Consider the following 18,894-nt stretch of genomic DNA (forward strand, 5'->3'; position numbering starts at 1 on the left):
GAGGAGCTTCATGTAGGGTGTGTTGCATCCTGCTGGAAAAACAGCCTAATTTTTGAAGCATTCTGAGAATAGTGAGGTTCTAGGAGGTCTTTATAAAAGGAGTGGAGATCTTAGACAGATGTGGGAGTAGCCAAGGAAGAAGATAGGATAGTGAGTACTCAGGACTCAACAGAGCTCGAATGTCACTGACCTGTGATACACAGCAGGAAGGAGCAACTTGGGGAGGGGGTCTGCAGGGTAGGGAAGGGCAGAGTTGAGGGACTCTGTCTTGAGGTATCATCTTCTTAGGAAGCTGTTTTTCCAACTCCACAGGAGGGAACTCTTAAAATTATTGATCGGAAAAAGCACATATTTAAACTTGCTCAGGGAGAATACGTTGCACCTGAGAAGATCGAGAATATCTATATCCGTAGTGAACCTGTGGCACAAATCTATGTTCATGGGGACAGCTTAAAGGTAAGGCTACCCATGCTCTATCCCTTTTGCAAGCACAGGACTGCTGAAAAATCTAAATTAAATTTTAGTTTCCAATCAGACACCAGGATCCACCTAAACAAGTCCTTTCTAAAGAAGAAATCTTGATTACTTGTAGTTTGGTTAACTGCAGTTAGGTCAAATAAATTGTTTGAAGTAGCAATCATAAACATGCCCACTACTTTTAACTTATGTTCCACTTACTTCCAAGAGAGATTTTTGAGATGAAATGCAAAAACAAAATTTTATAGATAAATGGGTATAGCATTACAAATAATGATACTGATGATAATATAGTTTATTAGATTAAATTATTTGGGGGGGGTTATACTTATTTTACCATTATTATTATTTAGATCATTAACATGCTATCAAAGTTATCAAATGTGTTCTATGTTGTCATTGCATGAATATAATTAAATATTAAATTATTTTTGAAGAAAATACCATTCAAATTTAAATGAAGTTTTTTATGAATGAAGTTTCATTAATGTAAAAATTTCTAAATGGTCTTAACCATGGAAAACGTGTTTTGGATCATAGAATTTGGATCATAGAGTTCTTTGATTAACATCAAAAAATATGCAGGTTTAAGATTGGCATGAGAATCAAAGTTGGGATATCAGTCTAATTTTACTGATTCTTGATGTTCTTAAATATCCATCATATCAAATGTAGGGGGATATATCAAGAAATGAACAGTCAAGAATGTGTGATATATTAGAGAAAATGTTTTATAACATGAGAGAATGTTTCATAAGCATATGCTTATTTTTAGAAAAGGGTGGAGTCGAGGATACCAAGAGATTATTTTTAATGCTGGATCACAAATAACCACTTTAAAAGCTTTGGTCATGATTATGTTTTCCTTTGGGCATTGTAGGCCTTTTTGGTGGGCATTGTAGTGCCTGACCCTGAAGTCATGCCCTGCTGGGCTCTGAAGAGAGGAATTGAAGGACTATATACAGATCTCTGCATAAATAAGGTCAGTATCTTAGGGCTGTTTCCTCAAAGGCTGTTGAGTGTTTTATGATGCCACATAAGAAAAGGACAGAAAAACTCAAAATTTGAACACAGAGGGAATTTCTAATATTACTTTATATACAGTGGAAATCCTAAACCAGAGGTTTGTCTTTTAGTTACTATTGAAGAAGTTCATGTTTCTTGTTGGAAATTTGACCAGCTATTGGATTTTAGAATCAAGAGACATATAGCTGGCAAATAGCAGAGTCTGATGCAAGCCCAGGCTTTCTGACTCACTGACCATGCACTCTCCAAATGTGATTTTGTATGTTCTGGGTTAATAGAGATAGTCGTGGAATTGAAACAGGAACACAGTTCTTTCTGCTTAGAGCATTGACCATTCCCACCTTCCTGAAACCTTCTCATAGTACATGTTGGAGGAGCACTGCTGCTCTCTGACCTTAGCATTAGCCCTTCAAGTCTCTTGGTCTATTTCTGAGCAGCAGCCATATACCCCCCACCCCACCCCAGGCCCTGGGCTCATCTGGGGGCAGCAGGACTCACCAGGCTGACAAACAGGCTGCTTTAAAATTAAAAAAAAAATTTCCTTTTTTTTTTTTGATCAGTCACTGAGCCTGTTTATGGCCACTCCTCTGGCCATTTGCAGCCCTTTTTTGTCTGATGCAAGGTAGTGATTGAGACGCTGCCAGGGAGCAACACCTCTAGATGGCAGGTGCAAGGGATCAGATGTCTGCACCATCACCAGTTGCTCTTTACTCAAAATATGTTGTTTCCTCTATGCCCATTTCAAAATATGTTCTTATAATTTTATTTCTGTGATTTTAATTCAGGAGCTGAAGAAAGCCATTTTGGAAGATATGGTAAGGTTAGGAAAAGAAAGTGGCCTCCATTCTTTTGAACAGGTAACTATTACCCTCCCTACACTCTTTATAGCCCTTTAGTTAGTGATGAAAATTAAATTAACCCAGTGGCAACTCTAACCTAGATTTCCTTACCCTTTATGGTGTGGAAGCCGCAGGCTGTGTACCAATGGACCCCTGAAGGCCTGTTTGGGTTGACTACAATTGCCGCTTCCTGAATTAAAATAGGTCATTGGACAAGTGAGACGGTGCTTGTCCTCATAATCTCATGCATTCATAAGGCTGAAATATTACCCCCACTGTCACTAGTAGATCATGTGTACCTGGTCTGTTTCCCAAGATGCCTGTAATACTAAAGACCAGAGTCCTATATTATTTTTAATTTTATGGGGACTGTCTTCTTGGCTACAATGGGTACGCTTACTTGCTAAGACATTGGATAGATTTGGGTCTTCCCTCAGGCCATTGATATAACTGAGCTCATAAGCATGTACATGGTACATGTAAGTACTTACGTGTACCATTTATACAACCTCCTTTGTCAAAAATTCAAGGAGAAAAATTCTCTAAAATCGTAACATCTTGATTTAAAAATGTTCTTTGTATTTAAAATAATTTTTTCACAAAAATGAACATCCTGTAAGAATTTTTTTATACAGTTTTGTTTCCTCAAATATATTGTGGAGGGTCTGCAAGGTTTATGAAAATTTTAAATTTTTGTCTGTTTATTTGATGATAACCTAGAAAAATTTTAAAAATGAGTTTTAAATATAAAATTCTTGTAATGTATTGATTTGCAGTTAAAAGACATTTTCACCACGCTGGGATTATAGCTCAGTGGTAGAGTGCTTGCCTAGCACATGTGAGGCACTAGGTTTGATCCTCAGCACCACATAAAAAGAAATAAATAAAATAAAGGTATTGGTTCCATCTACAACTAAAAAACATTTTTAAAAAAGCATTTCCACCAATCAAGATTTTAGTGTCTTAATTTCAAACTGGGGAATCTAAACATTTTTAGGATCTAAGAATATTGCTATTTCTCTCTAAATGGATGAATGTAAACATCTGTCAGTATGTTTTTAGGACAATTAAATCTTGGATAAGTAAATCTCGAGGCATTCAGGCAAGTTACATTTATTTTTCTAAATGGAAGGTCAATTTGGGGTACATAATAATAATTTAAATTTACAAATTTTATAGAACTAATTTCATTGCCCTACCTTGATGGGGAGTTGTGTTACTGGATCACATGTGACCATGTAGTCCATGGGCCACAAAGGAGTGAGTGGTCCCAGACCCAGTTGGTCTGGGCCTCTGTCATAATTTGAAGGGCAGGCTGTAAGCCCTCTAGAAACTCTCTTGTAGGCATCCTTCCACATTAATAAGGCCTGCACGCCCTCTGCTGGCATTAAGATGCATGACTTCCCCGCTACATAAGAACCCTCCCAGGCCATCCAGATTCCTTTTCACAGAAAATCAATCAATAATCTCTTAAGATTGTGCTTAAAAGGGACCTTTGATTAAGTTTCCAGTGTTAATTATTGCTTGGTTAGATCCTTTACTGAGAGGAGACGTGTTCTTGGCTTTCCACATGCCTTATACAGTTTCATCTGTCTTCACCATGGTAACCTCAAATACAGAGCTGCCATGTGGCATCCCTGAGGGTCTTTAGTTATATTGCCAAGGTTGTCACCTCCAGGTTTTCTCTGTTCCCCTTCTCCTTGTTCCTCGGCTTCCTTCCCACCACAGTGTGCACTCTCAGCTGACTGTAGGAGAGCAAGCACCAGGCCTCAGGCCTGAGGAGGGCATGTTCCCGGTGGAGAGCCAAAGCTAATTGTTTCAGTTAATCCATAATCCATTGTCAGCTTGTCCTAGGACTTTTCCCTCTCAAAAATGAATGGTCAGTGAAGGCTTAACTCTAAACATACACATGCAAACAGCCAAGTCCAGAGTTTAAATAATTTATTAAAAGCTTTTAAAAGTTCAGATTTTCTGAGAGAAGTTAATTTCCATTCAACTTTAAACTACCAAAAAAATTTTTTTTTGATATACTGTAAGAATCACTTCCAAAACCATGCAATTCCTCAAATTAGGCCAATCATTATTAATTTATAGAGAGCTTTGGAAGATATATTTTAATGAGTAGATAATTGTATCAATAAATTATTGTATCAATAATTAAAATATGTAGGTGACTGGGAAATATTTGAGCATATTTAACATCATGATTAATAATTTTCTTGATATTTATGTGCCTTATGAATTTGCATAGGCAATATGAACTATCGGTGAGTAATAGATTTCTCGAATTCTAATTAGTGAAGCCCTCACTGGGAATATTTTACTATATTTCCTCCCACTGAATTGATTACTTACCTAGTCAATTTCCCTTTAACTCAGAAATGATCATTTTCCTAATTCATTTAAATGTTTTATCTTTTGTCTTTATTGCTTCTGTCCTAAATTATTCACTCTGTTTATTATCTACTAGCCATGTTGCGTTAAAGTTTTCATTGAGTGATAACTTTGAAAAAATTAAAATATTATATTCCTTCAAAATTGTGAAAAGCTCATGCTTTTATGAGTTGACATAAAAATTGGGAAGCCTCTTTCTTAGCATGTTTAACATTACTGGAGAAGAAGGATTCTCATGCTTTTTTTTACAGGTTCACAATTGGGCAGTTTGGTTCTTATTATAGAAAATTGACTTACTTCTGAAAAAAAAAAACTATTGTTGAGGCTCACAGTTAAGGTCAGTCAAATGATTGGTTCAACTCATTTTTCCCCCACTTACTGACCAGACTTTTTCTTACTTAAGCAGATTTTATAGGTATTTTTAAAGAAGAATTGAAATGGACTCAAGTGTAGGTCAGACTCAAGCAAGGACTGGCATCCTGGCAGCAGGGTTGTTCTAATCTACTCACTGAAGGACTGAAATGGGAGCTGAGTTTAGGCTGTTTGTTTGCTTGGCCTTTGCAAGGTTGTATTTGATGATATAGTCTATTCTCAGGCAGAGCTATTTTGCAGGCAGACAGGTTGAATTGCAGATATCCCACTCAATCCCTGTACCAAGATTTGCTGCAGAGAGCTGGTTTGGCAGATTTTCAAAATGTACCTGTTTCCATTCTTCTATAAAAATACCTATAAAATCTGCTTAAGTAAGAAAAAGTCCTAAGATCTAAATAGCATTATGTAGCTCTCCCTACAAAATTCACCTTCCCTGTACTGTATATTTTATAGATTGTCACTGCCATATTTTCAGAGGTGTTTACCCTAAATCCCAGTAATGAGCATAGATCCTTGTCCCAATGACACAGTGCTTTTCACATGCTATTGGGAATGCAGATGAGCTAAAATCCAGGCTGCGTGGACACTGTAGAAATTATATATTGACTTGTGTGTCTCCTTTTAAAAATTATGTTATTAATTGATGAGCAAAAGAAGGAGGAGAGATGCTTTACATCTACTAAGGTCTTTATGTGATATTGTTTCTATCAAAAGAGAACTTTTGGACTGTTCGTTGTTCTTATTGACAGTAAATATGAGCTATTATACTACATCACATCAATTTATATAGAATTAAAAGTTACTTGAAAGCTTCTAAATTACTTTAGATTATGTTAATGTTTTCTGCAAGCTAATTAATTTTGTCACCAAATGGTGATTTCCAGACTTTTCAAAGTAGAAGTTAAATGACATCTTGTACAGAAGTTGAGCAGTACTGCCATTGTCGGTTTGGCGCTCCACACCCTGCTTCTCCCTAACCACTTAACTACCTTGCCTCTTCCCTCCTTCATGCTACCTCCACTGTCTCTGCCTCTGCCCCACCTCCTCCCACCACCCTTCCCCATGTCCATACCTGCTACCTCTCTACACCCACATCACATCCCCCCAGGATGACCTCTGTAGACTCCATCCTTCTCAGTATATCAAACTTCTCTCTTGGGACCTATTTTCAAAGAATTGCACATGTCCTAGGATGATTGATGCCTGATAACAACAAAGGTCCAAAAAATAACATCCCTATTCCTGAACAAATGCTTGCTTCTTTGAGTAAAAAGTACAGGGAGAGTTTGCAAACAAAATGTTCTTTATAAGAACTTTAATTAATTTCGAAATTCTTCACAATACCAAACTTTAGCCAATAGCCTCAGATTTCCAGCTATTAAAGTTGGAAATCCAAGCAGGAATCCTTTCCACAAGTGAGGTGAAGTTAATTGGCTGCCTGTAATGCTAGCTGAATTTTTAGCATAATGTTTGTTCAACCCCTGACTTAAAAGGCTCCTAATGCTGTTTTACTGAAGTATGCTACTCTAAGACAAACATGTATCCTTCGTTTGAACAAATATCTTAAGAGATAAAGATGAATCTGATCTATTAATGCTGTACTCATCTGAAAAATTTCACATTCTTTAGGTACAAATAGGGGTAAAAATGGCAGAATCTGTTAGAATTTTTTATGGAGGATCATAAGTGCAAGGCAAGCCTGGACAACTTAGCAAGACCCCTTCAAAAATAATAATAATTTATAATAATAATAATAATAATAGATGGGAGATTAGTAGAGTAAAGCAAGCAGGTGGAGGAGGAGGGGAGGAGGGAAAGGAAAGGTACTAGGAATGAGATTGATCAAATTTTGTCAGGTGCATATGACTATGGCATAATGAATCCCACTACTATGTACAATTATGATGCAACAATAAAAAAAGGGCTGGGAATGTTGCTTCGAAGCTGAGCAACCCAAGATTCAATCCCTAGTACCAAAAATTAAAATTAAATTGATGAATGTATTGAAGAGTTTTCTGAGCAAAAAAATGCTTTGTTATCTTTAAATACCCACCTGCCGGGGTAGCAGACGGTTAGCATCAGAGAGTTTGAAAACAGTTATTGAAATTCCTTGCATACATTGATTTTTTTTTTAAATAAGCTCTTTTCTGAATTGTGTCTTTGGGCTTTTTGAACTGTTCTCATAGGACAGTGGCTTTGGACAGAGTGACCTCTCACTCTTCTTCCCATGGCTTCTACACACTTTAATTCCTCTCTGCTCCGTAAGTCACTCCTTCACTCTCTCAAGCCAAGGCTGCATCTGTAAAACATGTTCAAATGTTCAAAGTCCATTTTATCTCAGAAGCATGTAAATCTTAATATGAACACTTGATCTACCCACCTCTCTCTGTTCCTCCTCCAGTTTTTAACATTGTAGTATTTTCTCAAGCAGAGATCTAGAGTCATTCTGACCTCTCTTTCTTTACTACTTACCCAAACCAATAGACCAATTGCAAATGCTGCCTTTCTACTCCAAAGCTTCTACCCCCACCACCAACTTCACAGCCCAAACCACAATCTGTCTTGCCTGTTGGCTGGTCTTTCGTCTTCCACTCTTACCCTACTTCTTTCTTAACAGAGTAATCTTTCCAAAGAGCCCTTCTGATCCTGTTTCTTAATACTTGTTTAAAGAGTCATGTCCAAACTCCCTAGCTAGTTGTATTGCTCCTTTATGATTTGACCAGTTAACCTCACAAACCCTATTCCTATGCCTCAGCCTACACTGGGAGTGTTCCAGATATGTGTTGGCCCATATTGCCTCTCTGAGTATCTTGCTAACCACGGACCATATAGCAGGCACCCTCTCCCCTTGCTATCTTCATCTGTCTAAAGCCTACTTATCCTTCAGAGTTTAACTCAGGCATCCCTTTTCAGTGAATCCCACCCATACATGGCTTAGGTGGTATATCAGAAATGCAGTCACTTCAGGCATGGTGGACTCCTGTGGTCCCAGCAACTCAGGATACTGAAGCAGAAGGATTTCAAGTTCAAGGTCTACCTGGGCAACCGGTGAGACCTTGTCTCAAAATAAAAAATAAAAGGGCTGGGGATTTAGCTCAGTGATGAGTAACCCTGGATTCATCTCCAGTACAAAAAAAAAATTAGAAATGCAATCAACTCTAACACACTCTCCATTCTGGTTTATCTCCACATTGGTTTATTACCTCATGGTCACAGAGTGGAAGCTATAGGTTTGGACATTGTCCACCTTCAAGAAAAGAAGGAAAATTGGTGTAGATAGCCACTTTAATAGTAAAGCAAAATTTTTCCTTTTTCAATAGCCAAAAATAGATCTCATGGCTCTCCCTTAGATGAAAGTGGAGCTAAGAAATCAGGGAACAGGACTGTAATGATTGACATAGCTTGTTTTGGTCCCAAACCAAGTCATGGTTCTATTATTGTGGAAGGAGTGGGGAATGGGTACGTGGAAGCAACCATCTGCTTGCCATCAGTATCCCTCTCTGTGCTATGCCCATAATAGTTGTATCATACTGCAGTATCTCTCATTAGATTATAAACTACATGTGGGCAGGGATTGTTACTTAGTCGTCTTTGTATTCCCAAAGCCTAACATGGTACCTGACACATAGTAGTTGCTCAATAATTATCAATTACACAAAATGACGAATGAATGTAAGTGTGCATTTAGAACATATATTTTTATTTAATTCTTTGAAGTCTGCAGTACAGCAGTTTGCAACCTTGATTAAATATCACCACTATTTAATGAAATGGGTGTATCATCTCAACAAAATTACTGAATTTGGGTCCAGTTGTCAGGACGGTAACTACTTAGTGATGGTGTCACTTCAGGGTTCAGCCTACCCAAGCCCAGAACATAGACTTTCAAAGAACTCACCATGAGCCTTCCTGCTGGAGCTGCACATGAGAGGAGCCTAACCATGCTCCCCTAGATCAGTCCCTTCCATCCTGTCCAGTCCTCATTCTGCTTCACAAGGAGACTGAATGAGGAGGCTTGGGTTCTGCCCCATCAGAGTAGGTAATGTGGACACTGTGATCTCTCCATGCCTCCCCTCTGGTGAAATAAAATTCCATGGTGAAACTTGTTTTTCACTTGACCTTATCATATCCCCCCAGACTTTATATTCCTCCTGTGAATAACATCTCTGTCTTTAGGCAGCCATCGAAAACAGAAACCTGGAAATCCCAGAGGTTGCCTTCCTCTCGACTCTTCTTGCCAGTTCATCTCTGAGTGGTTAGAATTGCTTACTCATCTCTGTAGGCCTTTCACTCCTCTCCCATGAATTGCCTAGTCCTTCTGAAGAGTTGCCCTGCTTCCAGTCTGCACTTTCTCACAAACCACCTTCCCATTTCTCTTGGAGAGATGGTTCTAAGGTGTGTGTTCAGCCCTGCCATTGCTCTTTGTGAAAGACCCAACCTGAGAGAGTACTTCAAAAAACAAATAGAAGAGCTTTACTCAACCTCCATGTCCCACTTCAGTACCACTCTATAGAGTAAGGTTGGGCTCCTGCATAAAGTGGCCCATCTACCACTTCAGCTTCATCCCTCACTTTACCTATTTTATACAAGAACCCCCTTGGATTTCCCTTCTTATGCTCTGCCATTTCTAATCGTCCCGCAACCCCCACCCCCAGCTTTTTTCTTGAGCCTGCCTCTACCTATTATGCCCTTCTCTACCCACCTCTTCCCCTTTGCTGGTTGACTATTACTCATTTTTCTAATCCTCACTGAAATGGGAAGTCTTCCCTGATGCTCCTCCCTCTCCCCTACCACTTACTGAACTCTGAAGGTCCTTCATCCCATGCATACCATGCTAATAATTGCCCAGCATATCTCTGTCTGCTCTGCTGTACGCTAATGTGTGCTCCCTGTGGGTGGGTATGTTCATAATACCTCTTTGTATCCTCAGTACCTGGCACAGAGTAAGCAACCCATTCACTTCTGTTGACTGGCAAAATAAGAAGGAAGGGGGGAAATGGCTTTCAGATACATCAAATGGGCTGAAATTTTTTGACTGAGCATAGTGTTTATCAACACATCTGTCTGTTCCTATATACCTGTTTACTTTCACCATGTATGCTCTTAATGCTGTGTTTTGTTCCTGTTAAAGATGTATTCTGCATTTGATTTTTAGGTTAAAGCAATTTACATCCATTCTGACATGTTCTCAGTTCAAAATGGCTTGCTGACACCAACACTAAAGGCTAAGAGACCCGAGCTGAGAGAGTACTTCAAAAAACAAATAGAAGAGCTTTACTCAACCTCCATGTGAAGTTCAAGGAAAGTTCTTCTCAGTATAATGGACTGTGCAGCAATATTATAGTAATTCTTGAAAGTTAACGAGTAAAAATGACACAGCTGGGAAATGACACAGCTGGGAAAGAATAAGCACCTGATTTTATGACTGAGCCTTTTCCTGTCCCAAGAGGTCTTTAACAATATTTTCTCTATCATCACTGAGTACACTTTATTTTTATTAAAATTATATTGTAGCAAGCTGCTAAAAATATTGCAAATGGCAATGTAAAAATTAAGACATTTTCTCAAAAACTGTGTACCACTAAAAGTAATATATTCTCAATGTTCACAGAACTATTAAACATAAAGGAAAAGCATAACTGATATTGTACTTAATTATTTGTGGAATAATAACCAGATACAGCAAATATCTAGGCAATGTCTACCTCATTCAACAACTGATTATCAAAACTACAATCAAGTCAGACTTAAAAAATTAAAATGACGTGTATAGAATCACACTAAAACATGATAACTCATTATTCATGATTTCAGATTTGTTAAACATGACAATCCTTATTGAGGTGGAAGTTTTATCTCTGATTTTTACTTTTATTCATGAAAAATTCAAATTCAGATATTCTAGAATATGATAATCATAGAACAACTTACAAAGATCTTTCAATGTTTTCTCATTTATTAATGTCATTAAGATATTTAAGAACTACCTATAAAAAATGTAATGTAAAACTAATCAAATATAGTTTGCACATATTTGTGGATTTCTTACTATAATGAATTCTAAAATCTGTTGACTCTATGATGAACAGACCCTTGGGGAAGACTTAAAAAGAAACATGGAGTTTCTTCTTCAGAATGAGGAGCAGTAATATACCTAATACTGGGGCCTTCCCCTCTTCCATTTACCAGGCCTGGGAAACCAAACTATGGCTGCAATTCTGAACAGTTTCACTTTCTTTCAATAAGACTATCAAGGTATGATATGGGGAGAAGTGGATATTATTTCCAAAGAAAATAATTTCTTAATAACAATTTTGAAGAACCTCTTTAAAAATGCCCTTAGAATACCTTAGGTCCATCATAATTGCCACTGCTAGTGGCACGATTCCATTCCCCGAATCTTTGAATGCTCCTTAGTTTAACCATAAAACTTGTTTTCTTGAATTATGTATTTGGATACACCCTGTACCTAGGTGCCAAGAATCCATATGACAAAAACCCTGATTTCCTGGGTAGCACATCAGTTCCAAACTATGGAGTGTGCATCTGATAAAAGGCACTGTTCCTAGGAAAGTGTTTTTCTTCAGTAGGGATAGTACTCTGAAAAATGTACAAACAATTCATATGCAATTTTTGTGTGTTAATTCAAAATATGTGCTCAGTGTTTCAGGGCAGAAACTCCTTCCCCTTGAGGAAGTCCAAACTCTGAATGAATGCTGTCAGTTAAAAACTGCATAATCACATGGGTCTACTGGATGAATCCACATCAGTGCTTGTACACTTACATTTAAGTCTTGTCAAAAGTAGACAACAGCATCATTTGATGTATTTATTCAGTTTTTTTACATATTCCTTGGGCATAGTCTCTCTGAAGACATGCAAATTTGGCATTTAATAAATGAGTTAGTTCTGTGCACATTGTTATTGTTTTTTTTTTTTTTTTTCTTGTTACTGGGGATTGAACCCAGGGGCCCTTTACCTCTTTATTTTTTATTTTTGAAACAGGGTCTCACTAAGATGCTTAGGCCTTGCTCACTTGCTAAACTGGCCTCAAACTTGTGATCCTCCTGCCTCAGCCTCCCAAGTGATTGGGATTGCAGGCATGCACCACTGTACCCAGTCTTGCTAAGTTGGTGGGGCTGGCTTCAAACTTGCAGTTCTCCTGCCTCAGCCTACTGAGTCACTGGGAATACAGGTGTGTGCCACCATGCCTAGTCTTCATAATTAATATTAATTTTCAAAGGCATTTCTAACTGAACAAATACTTAAGATGTCCAAAACCATATCTGTACAGCACTGGCTTTTAAAAATATTTAATATATATTTTACCAATTAAAGGTGAAAATCATTACCTAAATTGGAAATTCATACTATTTTAAGGGCAAGTAATGTAATTTAAGCATTTGAAACTTATTTTGATTCTATTTACACCTTATAGCAGTTGATATAATTACTTATGGACAGCTTAAGATTTCTTTTTTCTTTCTTTTTTTGGTCACTCAAAAGATCCTGTATTCTAAAAGACTTCCTGATCTCTAGTTAATTATCATAGTTGGGCCCATTGGTTAGGGTTAGTGCAGATGTGCTGAGAAAAGTAAACACTGGGCCTTAAATACATTGCATGTACTCATCTATTCTTATAATTCCACTTAAGTTTGTAATAAATGACAAATGAAACAATATGTACTAATGAAAAAAATATTTCTTGCTTCAGATTTTTCAACCTTATTTTGTAGAGAAAAAGTTTGTGTTTTTCTTTAACCAATATAGAAAAAAAACCAAAACTATGTACTTAAGAGTCATGCTCACTTTGGCCATTGGATCCTGTTTAAGACTAGAGGTGTAACAGAGAATCAGTTGCTTAAGCATAAATATGTTCCTAAATGTTTGGCCTTTTGGACCTGTTTCTCATTTTACAAACCAATCCTGTTGTATATATTATAACATGAAATATGCACCATTTTTTTCCTGTTGCCATAAAAATGTCCTTATATAGTATTGAGGCTTCCCCTCCAGGTGGGAGAGGAGGCTCTGGCCAGGTATAGTACCTAGGCCTAGCTCCATGTATTAGTAACTCAGAAGTTCAAGGATTACACAAGTCACTCTTACATTCTAAATTTAGGTAAAATTAGCAGCATGAGAAAAACAAGTTTCCATTGGAATTTTTGTAATCAGGTAATGTTTTAGCAACCTGAAGTTAGCACTTAATTTGATTATGTCACCCGTCAAAAAATTGATTATCTTTTATTTTTCTGCTCTAAAAAAATGTGAATTATCTTTTCTGCTCCAAATGTACAAAGCACAAATGTTATGTAGTTTAAAATACAAGATACTATAAAAATGAGTGTGAAGAATGGGAAAATGTATTTTTGCATGAAAACCAACTACTTAGAAACTTGTTTAATATCTCAGGAAAAAAAAAGAATGACTAATCATGTATGAAATTGGTGAACTATAAGTTGGCTGTGTTTTCTTGCCAGTTTTTATTTTAAGGACATTTAAATGAAAAGAAAAAAGGATCCTAGTAACGTAAATTTTCTCTCAAATATGTTATATAATCCTGTGAATCTATAATTAACTACAATCAGGATGGGATTAGCATCCAAATGAGGATGAGGACCAAACTCCAAATGGGAAACTCTTCAGTGAGATCACTTTAATGGTTGTAACACAGAGGCAATAGGTAAATACTTGAAATACAAGCACTTCTAAACTTGGTCCCAAGAAAGTGTTTTCACAAAGAGACAATGGCTTTTAAACATTCATTGAACTGATTATTTTAATTTTCCTTGTTAAATCATTGCAGTAACTGCATGGGGGGTGGAAATGGATATTTTTTGAAGACTTGCTTATTCTACTTTCAATTTTTGAAAACTGAGGGGATTAAAATTACTTTTTAAATATGCATAAAAGTATCTTAACCAATTATATTTTCATTTGCTTTGTTATAGCATGCATACCAACTATAAAATGCATTTATGAAAACTTTTGTAAAAAAATAAAGACTTCATTTCTCAAAGTTGCTTACAATTACTATTTTATATATTTATATAACAGATTCCGTGATGAGAATGTATTTGGTAATCTTCAATCATGGTGCTTATGGCATCAGAGGATCAAGCTCCATTGCCAACCAGAATATTCTACATCTGCATCCTCTATAAGGTTCCCCAAACTCCAAAATCTTATGGTGCACCCAGGGACACTCTCTTTTGCCTTTGCTGGAACTCCTACTATCATCGATTGTGTCCTGGTTTTAAGTGTTTTTTTTTTTTTTTTTTTTTGTACCAGGGATTGAACCCAGAGGTGCTTTAACCATTGACCCACATCCCCAAACTTAGAGACAGAGTCTTGCCAAGTTGTTTAGGGCCTCATTAAGTTGCTGAGGCTAGCCTCAAACTTGCAATCCTCTTGCATCAGCCTTTGGGTACATGCTGAGATTACAGGCATGTGCCACTACACCACCTGGATTTAAATCATTTTTATACTAAAAGAACAAAAAAAAAACATTGAAATTTTCAAAAATACTGTTTTTCCAAACAATATTTCCATAATGCCCTTTAATCATAAGTTCTTAAGATGGCACATTCTGTCATATCTAAATTATGCAGATGTCTTCTCCATATATATGATATCAACCACTTCTCTCTATTCTCACAATTATTTGTGAAGTTTGGGTCACCCTCATCTCTCATCTGGATGGTACAGTTGTTTCCTTAAGTAGTCCTCGTATTCCCAGCTCTGCTTCCTCAAATTTTACCATCCACATTTCAGCCATGGCCATCTGGTCATGCCACTTTCCTGCCTAATGCTCCTTTGATGACCTTCCATAGTTTTCAGGATCACGTTCACACTCCCTGGTTCAGCATACAAGGTCTAGCATCTCTTATCCTGACCCTTCCCCATGGAGGCTCAGCTCTAATCACCAGTTACTTTTGGTAGTGCCCTTAAAGCATTAAGCTATCCTGTGCTTCTGTGCCTTTGCACATACGTCCCCTTTCCCTAGAATCTCTTTCCTTTAATCCCTCAACTCCTACCATTCGTCTCTTAAAACTCAGCTTCAGGGGCTGGGATGTGGCTCAAGCGGTAGCGTGCTCGCCTGGCATGCGTGTGGCCCGGGTTCGATCCTCAGCACCACATACAAACAAAGATGTTGTGTCCGCCAAATACTAAAAAATAAATATTAAAAAATTCTCTCTCTCTCTACCTCTATCTCTCTCACTAAAAAAAAAAAAAAAAAAAAAAAAAAAACTCAGCTTCAACTTAGAAGCTTCCCACATGGTTGATTGATTGATGTTCTCTCTGTCTCTACTCCCAGACTGAGTTGCTTCAAGTTTTAGCCCCAGTGCAGAAGATCTGGCCCATAGTGGATATTCAAGAAATACCTACTGAAGGAAAATCTTCTTGGTCCCCTTTTATATGTTGCAGAGTGTTAACACTGCAATACCTGAAAGTACATTTGATCCATTGCTATGATTTGTTTCATTCTGGTTTTCAGATGGACCCCTAAAAACCCACAAGGCTCTTCTGTGGATTACTCCATAATAAACCATTAGGCAGAAAGACCTCCTTTGGGCTTTAAGCAATCTCAAACCCAGGGGCTGTTTTTCAGAATGCTTTCTTCAGAAATCTCATCAAAAATTGGAATTTGTTTGCCCATAGAAGTTAGTCTATCCATGACTGTTTCCAGTCTAGTCAAACCCATCATTTGATGAACTAAACACCATCAGTATAGACATAGGTATATGTCTGGGAGCACTACAATAGGGATATGGAAGTTCAACTTAATACTCATGACTGAACACGTGTACCGGTATCTATGTATTTGGGGTTGGAATCAGGGGAGACAGATGACTGAATTGAGATGCCTCTGCCCTACCTCACCCTCTTATAGTTAAGTCACTAGGAAGAGATAAGGCTGGGCAGATAGGGAGATGGACCCATGAGTAACTTTCTGAGCAGTAGAGCACAAATAGCACCTATAGGTATTTGCTAAGAAATTTATAAAAAGGCTATTTTTAAATCAGGACCTGTGTCACTGGGGTTTATGCCTTTCCAAAAAAGGAAACACCTAATAGATATTTTGATTGGAATAAAGGGTGCATGGATATCTTGTGGACATTGAGTGTCTTACTCAGGATTGAGCAGAAGGTGACTTCTTTAAACCTATAGATCTATATAAAGCCCCAGACAATAGTCACTCTTCAGTATCTCTTAGGACTCCTCCTCCTTCAGGAACTCTGATTTCTATTACTCTAATAATCCTGTTACTTTGCTCTCACCCTTGTGCCATGGATTTTATTCTTCAAATTTATGAGACAAGAACCCAACCTTGGTTCCGTGCTATAATGACATAGGTTTCTTTTTTTCCATTTTTTAGGCTGGCTTTAGGCGAAGTTGTAAACAGATTACTTCTCTCTCTAGTCCCTCCCCTCCCTGGCTTCTGAGAGCTTCAAACGCCTGGCCTTGCTCGCCTACCTCTTTCCCAACACGTTAGAAGGAATGGGAACAGGTTGAGAATACTAGTCAAATACCAGGACAGTCATGGCCCCAATGTTAACCATCCCTTGTAAGGAACTTCCCTAGGCTGTGGTTTCCTCAGCTGCAAAACGAGGAACAGCTAGATCGTTTCTAAGTGAAGGAGGGCTCAGTCACCTTCTTAACGAACTCCATTTTGTCCCTTTTTGACTCTGTCTTTTTAACTTTTTTCCCTCGGAGTCATTTTCTTCTGCAGTTTTCTTGGATCCCAGGACAATCATCTTTATGACAAAGGACTGACACTACCTCCAAGCAACTTCCAAACCTCTCAGAACACATTACCTCATAATGAGATTGCCCCTACTAAGTGGGACTATTTACCCCATGATGAAACCAAAGCATCTCCCTACACGATCTTCTCATGTTGGGAACCAAATTGCCCCCTCAAGTGACGATGAGTGTCCCAGAGCTTCACAAAAACCAGTCCTGAGATAATGTTATCAATCAGACTACCTGACCAGGATAATTTATTCTGCTAGCTATGTAAATCTCCCAGCTATGCAAACACCCAATCCTTGCCTTTGTTCCCTTTTTCTATAAAATCTCAGTTGCTTTCATTCCTTTGAAGGCAGATCTCTGGTCACTGTTTGCCTACATGTGTTCTTCCTTGTGTGGCCACTTCGATTAAAAGCTCCTTTCTTGCCCTTTACCATTGCTGGTGTCTTTGATTGGCATCTTGGAACAGTGATAGAGCCTGGTCTGTTGGAACAACCAGAGCTGGGGCCTTTGACTAATGACTTAGGTAACATAAGGATTCTTTTGGCTAAAGAAACCATGCTAGAATTTATTTCAACTTTAAAATTACGCATTAATCCCCATAAATCTTTACTTGATGACACTTTAGTGACTGTGATTCAATGTAGTAAGGCAGAGTTCTAGGGATGAGTTCTAGGGATGAGCACCAGAGTTCTTGGGATGATCAACTTTTGATTTAAATTGTTTTCCATTTTTCAGTGTTTCTTCCATTTCTGAACCTAGTCCCTCTCAGGGTCCAGACCTCCCAAAGGTCATTTAAGAACTTTAAAGTTTTTTCACAAGAGCCCCTAAAGGAGAAAGGGGAGCTACAAAACTTGGCTTGTAGACTAGAGGCTATTAGCATATTATGAATATAACTAAAGAAAGGATATTGGAATAAGATAATCACTTTATACTGTAGCACAACTGTGATGTTTTGCCTGAATGACTATTTCTGATGTACCTTTGTATCCCATCTACTACAATACCCAACACTGACAATACCTAACACTGAGTATGGTGCTCAGTAAACACTGATTCAGTGTCTCAAAGCACTAGTATGTCTAACCAGGAAACAATGCCTACCCTCTGTTCTTTCTTCTTTTGTTATTGTATTTTGATGATTAATTATATATTAAATCAACTGTCATCAATGTTTCTATGAGAAAATTTTAAATACAAAACTTCAGAGTAACTTTATTACGAATACACCAGGTATATATGTGCTTATAGTCCCAGAAAAAAATCTCTGAGCTTTTCCTAATTTTATCTCTGCAGACTGCATTTTCCAATGCTGTGAAAAAAAAAAATTAAGAAAAAAGGAGACTTGTTATAGTCGTGTGTGCAATATGCTTATTGGATGCAGCCAGATGGTTCAACCTGGGTTTATGGAGACAAGGGAAGCTCATTGAGTTGAGCCCCAAGGGTCGGGGAGCCCCTGAGGAGTCTTCTGCCTTGATCACAAGATGCCCAGATATCCACGAAGTAGCTTCTGGGCACAGACTAAGGGTCTCTGCCCTTGAGAATCCAGTATGCTGGAAGGCTTGGTTAGACTCTCAAGTGTCAAATAGATGCTCCTTATCGCCTTATTGTGCACTCATTCCTCTCTGAAGTTCCTGCACTGAGATGGGGCAGATCCCTAGCTGGACTTCCTGTGCCCAGAGACCTAAAACCCCATTACTAAGGCCTTATGCAATGCTAAAGGGAGTGGCGGAAGCATGGGTAGCCGGTGTTGGGCCTAACTGACTAACGAGTAAATGAAAAGTAAAAGAGTGACCTCCTTTCCCAAAAAACTTGGGTTCCGCTGGCAGTGAGACCCGCCGAGACCCAGCGCTTGCTTCCGGGGGCGGGGCCTCTGAATCCTCCGTCTTCCCAGAAGCCCTTGCCAGGCCTCAACGAGATTAAAAAGGCGGGAGGAGACTCCTTGGCTTTGGCTTTGGGGTGTTGGTTTGCAGGCCTGCTCTGTGCTTCTGACTGTAACTCGATTCCTCAGGAAAGGACGAGGCAGGACAGG

General features: G+C 38.2%; 1 protein-coding gene across 9 annotated transcripts in view; it reads left to right on the plus strand.

Moving 5' to 3' along the window:
* The window catches only part of Acsl6 (acyl-CoA synthetase long chain family member 6), a 56,433-nt gene extending 42,220 nt beyond the window's left edge, over window positions 1–14,213 (plus strand). For 7 of the 9 annotated variants that reach the window (XM_027949590.2, XM_027949591.2, XM_071612116.1 and 4 more), the window contains 4 exons: window positions 313–456; window positions 1,358–1,459; window positions 2,289–2,360; window positions 10,264–14,066. In XM_027949590.2, coding sequence (XP_027805391.2) covers window positions 313–456; window positions 1,358–1,459; window positions 2,289–2,360; window positions 10,264–10,401 — 456 coding nt within the window. In that variant the 3' untranslated portion in view covers window positions 10,402–14,066. Of the gene's footprint in view, window positions 1–312; window positions 457–1,357; window positions 1,460–2,288; window positions 2,361–10,263; window positions 14,067–14,165 lie in introns of those variants that run through there. The other 2 variants (XR_011707562.1, XR_011707561.1) reach the window with 2 other exon arrangements.
* Window positions 14,214–18,894: the final 4,681 nt, after the last annotated feature.

This window comes from Marmota flaviventris, chromosome 5 (assembly GCF_047511675.1).
Source record: "Marmota flaviventris isolate mMarFla1 chromosome 5, mMarFla1.hap1, whole genome shotgun sequence".
In the NCBI taxonomy this organism is placed as follows: domain Eukaryota; kingdom Metazoa; phylum Chordata; class Mammalia; order Rodentia; family Sciuridae; genus Marmota; species Marmota flaviventris.